This window comes from Rosa chinensis, chromosome 4 (assembly GCF_002994745.2).
Source record: "Rosa chinensis cultivar Old Blush chromosome 4, RchiOBHm-V2, whole genome shotgun sequence".
Taxonomy (NCBI): domain Eukaryota; kingdom Viridiplantae; phylum Streptophyta; class Magnoliopsida; order Rosales; family Rosaceae; genus Rosa; species Rosa chinensis.
In genome coordinates this window covers 19,123,378-19,138,251 of record NC_037091.1, presented here as the reverse complement: position 1 = coordinate 19,138,251, position 14,874 = coordinate 19,123,378, and the positions used below count along the sequence as shown (strand labels likewise).

At 37.2% G+C, this 14,874-nt stretch overlaps 2 protein-coding genes across 3 annotated transcripts; both read left to right on the top strand.

Annotated features, from left to right (window-relative positions):
- The first annotated feature begins 626 nt into the window (after nucleotides 1-626).
- On the top strand, nucleotides 627-6,919 carry LOC112198516 (homogentisate phytyltransferase 1, chloroplastic). 2 transcript variants are annotated; one of them, XM_024339659.2, is made up of 13 exons: nucleotides 627-781; nucleotides 1,254-1,301; nucleotides 2,089-2,375; nucleotides 2,557-2,640; nucleotides 2,734-2,808; nucleotides 3,023-3,106; nucleotides 3,806-3,895; nucleotides 4,369-4,470; nucleotides 4,947-5,042; nucleotides 5,203-5,274; nucleotides 5,368-5,463; nucleotides 5,946-6,050; nucleotides 6,623-6,919. In XM_024339659.2, exons 1-13 carry the CDS (start codon nucleotides 739-741, stop codon nucleotides 6,662-6,664), a joined length of 1,224 nt encoding a protein of 407 aa, XP_024195427.1. In that variant the 5' UTR covers nucleotides 627-738; the 3' UTR covers nucleotides 6,665-6,919. The 2 variants fall into 2 exon arrangements, with proteins under 2 accessions (XP_024195427.1, XP_024195426.1); XM_024339658.2 differs by having other exon boundaries at nucleotides 631-781; nucleotides 1,236-1,301.
- A 104-nt stretch (nucleotides 6,920-7,023) lies between these two features.
- On the top strand, nucleotides 7,024-11,383 carry LOC112198934. Its single transcript, XM_040518670.1, has 5 exons — nucleotides 7,024-7,050; nucleotides 10,301-10,523; nucleotides 10,733-10,850; nucleotides 10,945-11,023; nucleotides 11,280-11,383. The coding sequence occupies exons 1-5, from the start codon at nucleotides 7,024-7,026 to the stop codon at nucleotides 11,331-11,333; spliced, it is 501 nt and encodes a 166-aa protein (XP_040374604.1). The 3' UTR covers nucleotides 11,334-11,383.
- Nucleotides 11,384-14,874: the final 3,491 nt, after the last annotated feature.

Below are 14,874 nucleotides of genomic sequence, written 5' to 3'. Positions count from 1 at the left end.
TTTCGTGTTAGTGACAAACGAATTTCACAGAAATTTTAGAGAAATTTCGAATAAAATTTCGGTGTGAATTTTTTAATATATTTTTTGTGTGTAGATATTTTGGAAATTAAGAATTTCGCTGAAATGTAGGGAAAATTTCAGGAAACTCCTGACGGAAATGATATAGCATATGAATTTCGTTTCGGTACTTCAAATTTACAGAAATTTCAACTGAAATTTCGGCAGTTTCGGAAAAACTTAGAACCTTGATTGAAACTCACTTCTTTAAAGAAAAAAAAAAACAGAAAAGGGAACAATTGAAAGAAAAGTCAGAGTGAGGCATTGTATCTTTTATTTATTTATTTATTTTTCGTTTATTAACTTTTGTTCGTTTCCCAGATATCTGCGTTAGGTTAGGTGGGAGTTGTGTTTATATTCGGTCCCAACGTATCGTGTCAGAAACCACAACACACGGATCTGAGGTGTCAGTGTTTCTGAATTCCAAACGTCTTTTCGTACTGTGACTCTTTTGCCACATCGTCAATAGATGGACCTGTTTTTGGTCAATAACGCACAAAGCCAACTCAACTAAATGACATGTAATTTGGCCAATCATTCCATGGTGTTTCTCTAATAAATTAGTCTCTCTTTCAGCTTTGGTATATCAAAGTGGGTGTCTTTTGCTCTTGTTTCATAGTGCTCTCTCAGCTCATAAGTCATACATGAACTGAAGCAAGCATCTTTTTCTTGGTTGAAGCTATGGATTCTCTGCTTCTTGGGTCCTTCCCAAAAGCTTCTTTAGGTACTTGATTTTCATTTCACTTTCCTGAATATATATTTAAGTCCTTGGTTCTTGATTAAGCTCTTTCCCCTTGAATATGTGGTGTCTGGTGGTTTTAGATACTTCCAATGCTGGAAGTGAACCGTGCATTGATAGTTGGTTGGTTCATTTGTTTGTGCTGGTACAGAAATATTGCTATCTGGGAAAACTTTCATTTTCTTTAAAGTTCATTCTTTTAGTGTTCATGGTGAGCTGACTGACCCAAATTACATTTCTTCATCTGGGTCTCTCTGTTTTTTCATGTACCAGGCTATTTTCCTCTTTTTACTTTATGTTTTGTTGGTGTTGTGTAATGTGACTGGTTGAGTCAGACTCTACTTTGGCCAATACAATTTCTAGAATTTGGGTATTTTACTGTTCAGTTGCTGCAACATTTAGTTTCTGATAACTGAACTGATTGGTGTGCTTTCTGATGCATCGTCAAAACTCGTAGGTGGGAACAGTTGGAGAAGGGAGAATCTCAAGAAGATTTGCTTTTCGGGTATGATATCCCATCACAGTATCTAATGCTGCCTTTTCTAATTTTTGAGCAATGGAAAGTTCCTATTGTGATTCCATACAGACATATGCAAGAATACACACAAGCACTGTTCAATATAGAATATAAGTTTGGTGTGATTGAATGAATTGTAGTCTAAATACTTGCACTACTATGTGAATGCATTTTAGTGGTCTGGTCTTGTAGCTTACTGTGCATGATTGTTGCCGAATCTGCATATTGAAAAATAGTGAGAGAGCTCCGTTCACTGTACCAATAAACTTGAAGCTGCACATTGTGTGTGTGGACATGGTGACAGTAGCAATTGTCATGATCCAGAGGAACACTAATAAAATGAATTGCATTTTATGCAAGAGTTATACAAAGATTATTTTGTTCATAATCGGCAGGAGCTTTCTAGGCTTTATATATTTGTTAGGGTTAAATAAAGTGGAAATTTCAGAAGGCAAGAAGGTGATGAATGCTTTGATTGGCTTTCAACAAAAACTGTGAAGCTGATGGGCTTCTATACATCTCAAATTTCTGATAACCCCATAATTTTAGGATTCTAATTTGTTGCTTGTTTAAACATCAGCCCAGGGGTAGGTAATATGTTATGGATACATCTCTTATTGAAATTTTTTTGTACCAACATTCTCCTTGTGTAAAAATTTCAGAGAAATTTAGCTTAGCAAACTTAAGAAATGGTAGGCCGGGTAAATTAAGATCATGGCTAATCATAATTTGTCAGTTAGGCATTTGTTCATCACCCCAACTTTTGTGTTTATAGGTTCATATACTGCAGTCAGAGTTTCAAGGTGCAGAGAATGGGACATCCTGCAAAGATACTGTGCTGTTGGGTCTCTGCCTCCTCAACAGCGTAAGCATCATAACACAGGCACCAAGGAAAATTCTACATCCTACAGGAGGCATAAAAAGTTCCTGGTGAATGCAACTGCTGGTCACCCCCTTGATTCTGAACCCGGAGCTTATAATGCGAAAAACGTTTGGAACACTATGAAAAATGCAACGGATGCTTTTTACCGGTTTTCAAGGCCGCACACAGTTATAGGCACAGTTAAGTTTTTGACAGTATTTTTGTCATCACCATCTTTTCTGCTGTCCCAGTAACTTAAAATTGATGCATGAGATTTAGTGGTGAATGACAATCAGTTGGGAATATTTTTGTTAACCATCTTATTCTTTTCCATTTTCTTATCAATTTATAGAGAGCTCACTTATGCTTTTCTTTAAACAGGCATTGAGCATAGTTTCGGTTTCTCTCCTTGCAGTCCAGAATCTGTCAGATTTCTCTCCCTTATTTTTCACTGGGGTGCTGGAGGTGATACCCATATCTTGCTAAGTTTAAATCATTACGTTGCTATATTCATAAGCTATGGCTGCTATTCTTACAGATTGAGTGTTTTATTTTCAGGCTGTAGTTGCTGCTCTTTTAATGAATATTTACATTGTCGGTTTAAATCAGTTGTCTGATATTGATATAGACAAGGTAGGTTTGCAATTTTACTAGTGACATTGCAGTGCATTGTTTTGAAGATTGCAAATTCAACTTGGCAGTATTTTATCTAGAGTTATCGAGACAGATTTTTTTTTTAATTTTTTTTTATGGCGTATATTATTCTCGGAAAGCATAACCGAAAAAATCATATATGTAAAATATGTGGGTTCTCTAATTGAAAACTCTGCTGCATGTTTCGTTGCAGGTTAACAAGCCTTATCTTCCATTGGCATCAGGGGAATATTCAGTTGGGACTGGCATCATGATTGTCACTTCTTTTGTTGTTATGGTATGAGCAAGCATTGTGGAAAGCATATACTCACCTAAACTTTGTACTTGTTTAGGACCACTTGATAACATTTGACTTTGTTTTTGTCTTATTTTATTGTAGAGAGAAAGAGTGAGGTGAGACAAAGATCAGCAAGTGTGGAACAAAAGAGTGATAATAGATTAAATTAGAAATAAAAACTAAAAGCCGTTTAAAAACTGTTTTTCTTTATTTGTCACATCCCTCTTCTTCTTCCCCTGGTCTCTCTCTTTCTCTCCCTCTCTCTCTCTCTAATTACAACATTACTAAAGATGCCCTTAGATTTGAGATGTAAATCCCTGATTTTTGCATGCTCTTCACTAGAAATTTGCTAGGATGGCAATTCCAAAGTTATCCGGGTGAAGATAGGTATAACTTGAGGATTTATTTTTTCTTTAAGTTTCTTTCTCTAGTTATTCAAACTTTTTGGGTAGCATTCAAATTATTCAGATGTGAGACATGTTGAAGGAAACATAATTCTGACCAACACCAAACAATGTAGGTGGATAACTGGATAATTATAATTTGAAGAAGTGGTGCTACATGTTGAATACTTATTGAGTATCTGTACTACTCTCACAATCATTTTTTTTCGAAGTTAATTTCTTTGGTTATTATTTAAATCATAACCATGTCAACATTTTAGGCAATGCCCTCTAATCATAACCATTTGTTTTACAGAGTTTTTGGCTGGGATGGATTGTTGGTTCATGGCCATTGTTTTGGGCCCTTTTCATCAGTTTTGTACTGGGAACTGCTTATTCAATCAATGTAAGTTGCCTTGTCGATGATTAACAATCAGATGACTGAAGTTTGAATCAAAGAGTATTATCATCCCACAGCATACAGTGATACAGATGGCCTCAGTTCAGTAAAATTGGACAAGAGGGTAAACTGGGACTGTTAAGTGAGTCTGACCCAAGGGGTCTTTGCCCCTAGAAAAGAACAATAAAAGGAAGGGCAAAATGAATCCGACATATGCAAGATCTCCATGCTACTGTTCACATACAGATGCATGTGCATAACCCTTTTTTGGGAATATTGTACCACCCATCTCTAATAAACTCTTTCCGTAGTGACATGTTGACATGCACTTGCCACTGCATAACCATATAGCAGACCCATGTAGTTTCAGGAATGTGTATATATGCGTCCCCCAATTTAACACATGAATGTAGTTTCTGCCTTCTTTTTGAGATTAAAATGAACCTGAGTAACATGATTTTTCACTTTTTAAATTTCAGGTGCCACTACTGAGATGGAAGAGGTCTGCTGTGGTTGCAGCAATGTGCATCCTAGCTGTTCGAGCAGTGATAGTTCAACTTGCTTTTTTCCTGCACATGCAGGTTTGTTACTTCCGATTGTGATCTAGTTTACTTCCGCTATTTCATTCTCTCACAAAGTAGTTGATCTAAACAATATTTTTTCTTGTGTGGGAGGTTATTTGTTGTTATAAGACATGGCCTATGTAACATCATTGAAAGATATCAATTCTGATGTCTCTGAGCAATAGTTGTGAGTTCCTGATGCAGTGCCTGGGAACATACAAGTCTGCATGCGTGTGCATGCATACAACTGGGACGGCAATTGATTGGTAGAAAAAGAGAAAAATAAATAAATAAATAAATAGCAACAGGCTATGTTTGGTTTAGTAGTTAGTTAATACTCGTAAATTGATTGCTCAAATCTGCAACATGAGAAAAGTAACACAGTTTGACTCTGGCAGAGGCATCGGGGTGAAAAATAGAGTTTGTCATACAGATACTAGTAAAATTGGAGCAAATTCTCAGTATTTGAGTACTAATTTACGTAACAATTTCAGACCCATGTGTACAAAAGACCGGCTGCGTTCTCGAGGCCACTAATCTTTGCAACAGCATTTATGAGTTTCTTCTCTGTTGTTATAGCATTATTTAAGGTAAATGCCTTTTCTTTTTCTTTCATTTTAAGAGGAACAGTAGTTATTTTACATCAAAGCTTATGCTTGTTTTGTCCTTTAGGGGTTTGCCTTAGTTTAATACAGTCAGTTCCTATATAAAGGACCGTGATCAATTTTAATCACATGTTGAATTATGTAGGACATACCTGATATTGATGGAGATAAAATATTTGGCATCCGGTCTTTTACAGTGCGTCTGGGACAAAAGCGGGTAACCTTTTACTATACTTATGTTTCACAAATAGAAATTCTAGTATATGCTTTTCAGTGGTACACTATATTTTTGATGCCTATCTCTGGGCAGGTATTTTGGACATGTATATGGCTACTTCAAATGGCTTATGGTGTGGCCATTTTAGTGGGAGCAACATCCACCTTCATGTTGAGCAAATGCATCACGGTAGGGCTTACAGTTATCTAATTCTAAAGATCACAGTACCCAACTTGATAACTTTTGGGTTTATATTATTCTAAAGATCACAGTAGCAATTATTACCCGACTTGATAACTTCTGGGTTTATATGGCTCAGTTTATTTTTTATAACTTAAATCACACTGGGTTTACTCTGTCAAAGATGGCTCAGTTTTCCGTTAAGTGGCTCGGTTTCTCCTTTAAGGTTAAATTGTATCTTCCCTTACAGCCACTTTATTTTTATTTTTTATTTTTATCATGCAATAATAGGTTATTATGAAGTTTAAGTGTCTCACATCAAGGGTTCTAAAATATTACTGACCCATCTTTAAGCTCTGGTTTTTCTGTTGAATTGTTTTATTGTTCAGTTCTTTTTATATTTGTTCAATTACTAGTATACTTAAGAACTGAACAATGTAACAACTCAACAAAGAATAGGGATCTTGATTTATTCTGTATATGCATATTAGGTTTTGGGACATGCAATTTTGGCTTCGATACTCTGGAGCCGAGCAAAATCTGTCGATCTCACCAGCAAAGCTGCAATAACAACCTTCTACATGTTTATATGGAAGGTAAATGCCAATCTCAGCTATTCTTTTCTTCTTTTTTATTTATTAAAAATCATAAGTTGACCCATGAATAACATTTATTAATAATGTACATGGTTTCTGTTACGCTTTTACAAATGTGTATCCACACACCACTTCAGATGCTCACATTACTGTTTCTAGTATTGTTTGTAGTTGTTTTGTCTTTGTCAAGACATCCAAATGTTTTCAAACACTTAAGATCTCCATGTTCTGGGAATGACATAGGCTGGTCAAAGAAATGGAAATTCCCTCATTGATGATTTTTAAATTAGCCAAGTGTGGTTAAAATAGTTCGCACTAAGACCTAAAAATTTCAACCATGTTAAGCCAACTGTGATTCAGATCTTTTTGGCCGTATACTTTCTCAAGTAGATAGCCTCAGGTAGTGTCATCTATAATTTGGTCCCTGCCAGAATAACTTGAGCATTTCCGGCCTTGATTTTAGGAGTGTGCTGGTTGTAAAATGGTAGTGGATTTTATAGATCGTGTATACCTTATTTGTCTCAAATTTCCATGGGGTAAACTTTTCATTAATTTATTTATTCTTCCTGCAGCTCTTTTATGCTGAGTATCTACTTATCCCACTTGTTCGATGAGAGGAGGATACAAGTTGTTCGAGATTATGTGTTAAGTAGCCCAAGGAATTGCCTTCAAAATCGTAGAGGGTAATTCAACTGCTATGGTTAGGCTGAATTTGTTCACCATACATTGTAACGTAGAATCTGAGAAAGCAAATATTTATTCAGTGATGCACTGCAAACTGAGTGGCTACTAATAGAGACCTTAACCCCCAATCCGTACAGCGGGTTCATGGGCTTTTTCTAGAATTTGAGATTTCATAATTTCATCGACTTTGAATGACTTGTAAATAGCTTAGGAGCATATGGTGACCTCATTCAAAACCTTGTTCAATAACAAGGTTAAAAAAGAGTACCCACACCCCATTCAACTATGAATGGTTACATCCTCCTCGAGTATGAAGGTGAGCCTCGGAGGCTCAACTTCTGACCAATACAACATTTGAGACTGAAAGAGTAGCTCTATTAGGGAAACTATGGAGATCTCAAGTCTTATTTTGAGACCACCAAACAATACTACTCATATATGGAGGTCATATTTTATTTCCGGGACATTAATTTAACTATAATATTAATTGATATTTAATAAAATAATTTATTTAATTAATATCTAGTCATTAATTGAAAACAAAAATAAAATTTCCTTTGATTTATTATTTTCGGAAAGTATTTCGTTAATACCAACAGTTAATATAATATAAATTTTTTTTTGGGTATTATTTGGTTTAAGGATTGTTTTCTTTGAGTAAATGAAGATTTTATTGATAATCGTAGGCTAAAACGGCACTTACAAATTTCTCGTCCTGAGAATCAAAACATCGAAGTTCACTTAAACAAGGAGCCTAACAAACTACAACATTACCCTACAAGGAGATAATTTTGTGTGAAAACTTCCCTTGTCAATGCGCTCAATTGTGGTGCGTCAGAAGCTTCCGTTATCAAGATATACAAGAAACAGCATAATCTGTAGGCTAAAAAACCACCTAACTACACCCGTTAGCACTCATTAAGGAACTAACAAGCATAGCTCCCTAAAAACCACCAAATTGTTTTTTGTTTTTTTGGTCTCAAAATGATACTGTCCTCCAAAGGATCCTCCATTTGAGACTTGTCATGAGACCTGTCCTCCAAAAGATCCCCCAGAGTCTCCATGAACTAGTGAAGTTAGGCCTCATCAAAAAGCCCGCGGATCAAGTGGGCCGATGGAGGCCCGTCGGCCCGGAGGGCTTTTAGCCCTGCCCGGCCCGTCAAAAAACCAGCAAAAGCCCGCCTTGGTGGGCCGAGGGCCGGCCCGCCTAAAGCCCGCAAAAACCTGGCCCGCCAAAGGCCCGCTAGGCCCGGCCCGTAAAAGCCCGTAAAATATTATATATATATATATATATATATTTGTAGTTATGTGTGTGTGTTTATAAATATATATACACACACACACATAGATGTATATATTTGTGTGTGTTTATATATATATATATATATATATATATGTGTGTGTGTGTGTGTGTTTATATATATGTATATATATTTATATATGTGTGTGTGTTTATATATATATATATATATATTTATATATGTGTGTGTGTTTATATATATAATATATATATAGAGATATATATGTGTGTGTGTGTGTGTGTGTGTGTTTATATATATGTATATATATATATTTATATATGTGTGTGTGTTTATATATATAATATATATATAGAGATATATATGTGTGTGTGTGTGTGTGTGTTTATATATATGTATATATATATTTATATATGTGTGTGTGTGTTTATATATATAATATATATATATAGAGATATATATATATATATATGTGTGTGTGTGTGTGTTTATATATATGTATATATATATATTTATATATGTGTGTGTGTTTATATATATAATATATATATAGAGATATATATGTGTGTGTGTGTGTGTGTTTATATATATGTATATATATATTTATATATGTGTGTGTGTGTTTATATATATAATATATATAGAGATATATATATATGTGTGTGTGTGTGTTTATATATATGTATATATATATTTATATATGTGTGTGTGTGTTTATATATATAATATATATATAGAGATATATATATATGTGTGTGTGTGTGTTTATATATATGTATATATATTTATATATGTGTGTGTTTATATATATAATATAATAATATATATAGAGATATATATATGTATATGTGTGTGTGTGTGTGTGTGTGGAAGTTCTTATACTTCTATTATTCTATATAGAATATGTGCATATATATATATATATTCTACATATCGGTAATCAGTTGACCAATTAGATCGGGTTCAAAACTATGGTGAAATTGACTAAATTTTTAACCACACGCATAATTTATTGTAATAAACTCATCCAACGGTCGGTTTTTCCATTTTATTTGAATTGATATGGGTTGCTCTTTGGAGTTTATGATATATAAATATAGGTTTATAAGAGTAACTAAGTTTGACCTAGTTGATCGAATTCTAAACGATAACCAAATTAGCTGAATTTTCTACAACCACCATAAAACATTACAATCTCTCAATCGAGCGGTTGGTTTTTCTGAATTCATTTTCCACTTCATGGTTGCTTTAGAATGAACCTAAACAATTTAAATGCAATGTATATGTCATACAACTTTAGGAGTAAAATTGGTATATGTCAATGTGTTTGTAATTAAAATTATTTTTTTGTATCTTATGTCCAAGTACATCCATAGATGGGATATATACAAACGTGATGTGAAAAAATAAGCACGTTTCAAGGTTGTCACGCCATTGGTCAACCAAGAAAACATATAAGTGACTACGGTTGACCAATTAGATCGGGTTCAAAACTATGGTGAAATTGACTAAATTTTTAACCACACGCATAATTTATTGTAATAAACTCATCCAACGGTCGGTTTTTCCATTTTATTTGAATTGATATGGGTTGCTCTTTGGAGTGTATGATATATAAATATAGGTTTATAAGAGTAACTAAGTTTGACCTAGTTGATCGAATTCTAAACGATAACCAAATTAGCTGAATTTTCTACAACCACCATAAAACATTACAATCTCTCAATCGAGCGGTTGGTTTTTCTGAATTCATTTTCCACTTCATGGTTGCTTTAGAATGAACCTAAACAATTTAAATGCAATGTATATGTCATACAACTTTAGGAGTAAAATTGGTATATGTCAATGTGTTTGTAATTAAAATTATATTTTTGTATCTTATGTCCAAGTACATCCATAGATGGGATATATACAAACGTGATGTGAAAAAATAAGCACGTTTCGAGGTTGTCACGCCATTGGTCAACCAAGAAAACATATAAGTGACTACGGTTGACCAATTAGATCGGGTTCAAAACTATGGTGAAATTGACTAAATTTTTAACCACACACACAATTTATTGTAATAAACTCATCTAACGGTCGGTTTTTCCATTTTATTTGAATTGATATGGGTTGCTCTTTGGAGTGTGTGATATTATGTAAAATACAAAAATGATATATATGTTTTTAGAAATTAGAATGATATAAAAATAACCGTTGGATTTGGAAAGGGAATCCAATGATTCCAATCCTAATTTTCTACCGTTGGATTTGGAAAATGGAGACCACCTGTCTCACTCTCACAGTCTCTGAGTCTCACACCAGCGTATACGTATTGCCGTATTTGACCTAAAATCAAACCCTATCTCCCTATCGCTATTTCACGACTTTTCTCTCTCGACTCGGGTCACTCAGCCGCTGTCTCCAACCCTCCATCCATTGCCTCCAGGCCTCCGTCTCAGTCTCGACCACGGCCTCAGTCTCCGATCGACCACGGCCTCAGTCCATTCACTCAGATCGACCACGGGCTCTGTCTCATTCTCTCAGATCGACTCACTCTCACACGGCCTCCGTCTCAGTCTCCGATCGACCACGGCCTCAGTCTCCGATCGACCACGGCCTCAGTCCATTCTCTCAGATCAACCACGGGCTCTGTCTCATTCTCTCAGATCGACTCACTCTCACACGGCCTCCGTCTCAGTCTCGACCACGGCCTCAGTCTCCGATCGACCACGGCCTCAGTCCATTCTCTCAGTCTCGACTCACTCTCACACGGCCTCCGTCTCAGTCTCGACCACGGCCTCAGTCTCCGACCACCACGGCCTCAGTCCAGCCCTTCGACTCTGTCTCAGTCTCGACCAAGTCTTTTTCGATTGTAATGGAGTTTTGATCTGCCACTTATTAATTTTTATGTAGTTGTTGTACGATTAATTATTTGCTTGTTTTGATTGTGATCTCTTACATTGCAGGATGAGTAAGAGCAAACAAAGGATCAGCCTTGGTTTGAGAAAAATCAAAACTTTGTTTTCTGAGGTGTTAATCGAGCAGGTACTGGTTTTGTTGATGTTTTTGGTCAGTGGTTTTGTTTCACATGTGTTGTTAAGATTATAAGGAGTTATATGTGTGAATTGGTTCATTTGAAACTGTGAGTTGCTTGCTATTACTAAAATTTGCAGATTAGATATATGTAACAGTAATAAGCATGTTCAATTTTATGCCCAAGTAGAAATAAAGCTGGAGTTTTAGGTATTCTGTGTAGTCCGTGCATTACAAATAAGTGGCTCATTTCAAGAATTTTTTGCAGGGATGTACCAATTATGCAGGGCTGCAGGCAGATTCTAAGTGTGAACCTCAATGATACCAAGTCTGAATGGAAGACAATATGCTTAATTAGATAAATTCATAGAATTGTATTAATAATTTGCTTTCGTTCTAAGTTGTAATTTGTAAATTGGGACACTTTGTATTCTGTCTTTTTATTTTAGTACATTAAAACGGGCGTGGGGATGAGCCTCCTAGTTCGGCTAGGTTCCAAACCCCTTAAAATTTTAAAAGGAAAAAAATAGCATCCTTAATATGACCTGAGATGATCTAGAAGCAAGATTAGTTGAATGAGGTTGAGTAAAATTAGTTGATGTGGATGAGGCTAAATATTGCACAATAAAATGCATTATAGAAAAGCCCGGCCCGGCCCGAAAAAAGGTGGGCTACCCGGCCCGGCCCGAAAAAGCCCGCAAGGCCCGCCTTATATGGACGGGCTTGGATCCGTTGATTTACAATGAAGCCCGGCCCGGCCCGGCCCGTGACTATTTAAAAATGTAATTAGGCCCGGCCCGGGCCGGCCCGGGCCCGCAATGAATGGGCCGGGCCCGGCCCGGCCCGGCCCGTTGATGAGGCCTAAGTGAAGTTCTCTTCTTCTTTTTATCAGAAGGTAATCATTCATTGAAAAAGAAGAAGAAGAAAGATTACAACCTTTGAAATCAAATGATAGCGATTCCACCAACCACCCCAGGTCATGTCCAATCCATTGACAATCAATTTGCTAATCATGAGCAACATTGTTGCATTCATGGGGTTGGAAGGAAAGCTCAATACATTGTAGGTGGCCGCCAAAGTTTAATGTCCTCCACGACAGTTCTTTTTTTTAGACTCTTAGCAATGTCTGAAGAATTCCCTATTTTGCAGCTTCTAAGCATTCCCCCTACAACATTACAACTATCAGCAGCAAATTTAAAACCATCTTTAATAACTAAAAGTTTAACAGTAAGTGTTGAATGATCTCCACATGGGGGATGCTAAAGTAGCCATAAGATTACCACCTTCATTTCTGATCACGGTTCTTAAGCCCGGTTGCTACTATTTTCATTCACAACCGCATTAGTGTTTAATCTGCGGATACCATGAGGGAACGAAAAACCAGCTATAAGATCACCTGCTTCATTTCTGATCACATTCGCTAAGATGCGCTTGCCATTATTATTGACAAACTATCTTAGTCTATTTTGATGTCTTGTGTCACGTAGAGGAATGCTAGAAATTACAATAACTTCATATAAGTCAAATAAACTCGAGATTAATAATGGCATGTTCGGCTCTCCGGTGGGTAGGATTAAATCGTCCACCAAGGCTTGGCTACCAGAAGACGACGAGGGCTCCAAACTTTAAAGTCAGGTGGTCTAGGAATCCCCTTATCCGAATAATTGCTACTTGATGCCCTGTCCCCTATTTGAGTAATGGTTCCTTGCTCCACAAGCCCTCTTCCCCTAAATGAACTATACCAAAAGTAGGCTTCTCTGTGACGGAATAAGAAAGCCGTCTCTAATAATATATAATAGCGACGGAATTATTAAGAACGTCTCAAATAATGGTAGAGGCAGTAGTATCCGTCTTAATTGATATAGAGGGTCCCATGAGCATTTGGGAGAAGATTTAGGATTTTAAATCAACTGTGATGTTGAGGAGCGACGGCGTCGTTTTAAGTCACCGGAAGAAGACCACATTCCTGGACAAGGAGACCATGGGACATTTATATGTTTCCCCATTACTTAATACTATAGTTTTCTAATTACCTGATTGTACTGAGTTTGCTTATGTCTTGAATATATCTGGTTTCTTTCTTGTGAATACATGCTAATTTAGGGCACAAAATCCATGATTTGATAGTTCAGTAAAGAAAAGACAGCAAAAGCCATTCTTTAAATTAGCAAGCTGCTGTAGGTGTGTTTCTGATTGACTATAGTTAGTAGGGTGTCATTGGATTGTTCTACGGTTTTTGTTTAAATACATGGTTTTGTATTATTTGATTTATTTTGTTTTTGCAGCTGCAAGACTATACCAAATCAAGTCAAGATGAAATCGAGGTGAAGTTCCAACTGACTAGGGACAACTCTAGAAGCAATGTCGAGGTCATTGACCTACATCTGAGAACAACTCTCAAGCATGGTAGGCATGCTTTTTATAGCTTCATTGTAATTTGCTTCCTCTGTTTTCATCTCATCTATAGACATATGCATATGGTAGATGCTGCCTTGGACGTCCTACATTTGAATTAGGTTATAGCTAAATAGGCATCCAATTTTGATAAGGATTTAACTTGGGCCCTGACCACTTACCCAATTTCAGCTTCAAAATTGCCCACTTACTCCAGTAAGAGATTATTGTGCCCACTTACCCATTTAAAAATAAAAAGACTATTTTAGACAAATTTTCATTATAAAATTAAAAGCATGCCACACACACACACTCTCTCTCTCTCTCTCTCTCTCTCTCTCTCTCTCTCTCTCTCTCTCTCTCTCCTCTTCTTCCCAAGGCCGTCGTCGGAGGCCTGCATACTCGCCACCAGCGCTAGTTCTCTTTCTCCTTCTCTAGATCATCTTGCCTCGCCTCTCTGCCTTCCTCAGAGACCTTATCTTCTGGCAACGGAGCCACCCGGGCTGGGTACGACACCGGGCTTATGGAAGGCCCATCCTTCACGAACCGGGCGTGTTCTCTGGTCTACGGCGAGTCCGGAAAGTCGTGAGGAGGCGCGTGCGACGATGGCGGCGGTTGTGTTTGTGCTGATGATCGCGGAGCCGGGTCCGGGTCGGGTGAGGAGGAGTGTTGTTTGGGTTTGGGAGAGTAGGAGACGGGTTCGATCGGAGAAGGCTGCGGTTTAAGGGGTTCGGGAGGAGAGGGAATCTGATCCGATTGGGAGGTGATTGGGAAGTCCGGCAACATTATCAAGTAGATCCAGCAGCACATCAGCGTGTGGATCAACGTGCACGAGCAGGAGCATATTACCGAGATTTCCGGAGGAGACCCGAAGGGAAGGATCCAAGCGTTCACTCCGGCATAGGAGGCTTTGTTTCTGATCCATGAATGGATTCTGGAGAGTGAGGTCGGCGGCGCCGATGAGGAAGATGAGTACGGCAACAGTGGAGTGGTGGGACACGTGTCTATACAAGGCTTGTGGTGTCGAGAATGCCTGTTGGGAGTTTGCTGGGGAAAGGAGGGAAGATAGTAGAGCAAATGAGAGGAGACAGAGACCCAAATTAGGGTTCTGCCAAGGGATCATAATCCGAATATGTGATTACTGGTTTGCATTGAAAAGTATAAGAAGATATGTAGAAATAAAACAATTATTGGGGTTAATAATACGATTATTGAAGGGTAATAATATGATTATTGGGGAGCACTAATATAATTATTAGGGGCAATAATATGATTATTGGGAGACAATAATATGATTATTTGGGGCCAATAATATGATTATTTGGGGGCAATAATATAATACTGGGTATTATTAGGGGCAATAAATTCAAACGCCGGAATCCGGTCACCAGTCAGGTAGTCGGATTCCTGTGACCGGAAGCCGGAGTCTCCGATCGGCCACTAGTCATCGGAGTCCGGCAAAGTCTCCG

Bases quoted from the DNA above. Each gene is read 5' to 3' on its own strand.
- LOC112198516 (XM_024339658.2), top strand. From the start codon at position 739: ATGGATTCTCTGCTTCTTGGGTCCTTCCCAAAAGCTTCTTTAG. The intron at 782-1,235 runs GTACTTGATTTT...TGCTTTCTGATG, and splicing joins CTTCCCAAAAGCTTCTTTAG to CATCGTCAAAACTCGTAGGT. The intron at 3,896-4,368 runs GTAAGTTGCCTT...TTTAAATTTCAG, and splicing joins GAACTGCTTATTCAATCAAT to GTGCCACTACTGAGATGGAA.
- LOC112198934 (XM_040518670.1), top strand. From the start codon at position 7,024: ATGGTTACATCCTCCTCGAGTATGAAG. The intron at 7,051-10,300 runs GTGAGCCTCGGA...GTCTCACACCAG, and splicing joins CATCCTCCTCGAGTATGAAG to CGTATACGTATTGCCGTATT. The intron at 10,524-10,732 runs TCGACTCACTCT...ATTCTCTCAGTC, and splicing joins CTCTGTCTCATTCTCTCAGA to TCGACTCACTCTCACACGGC.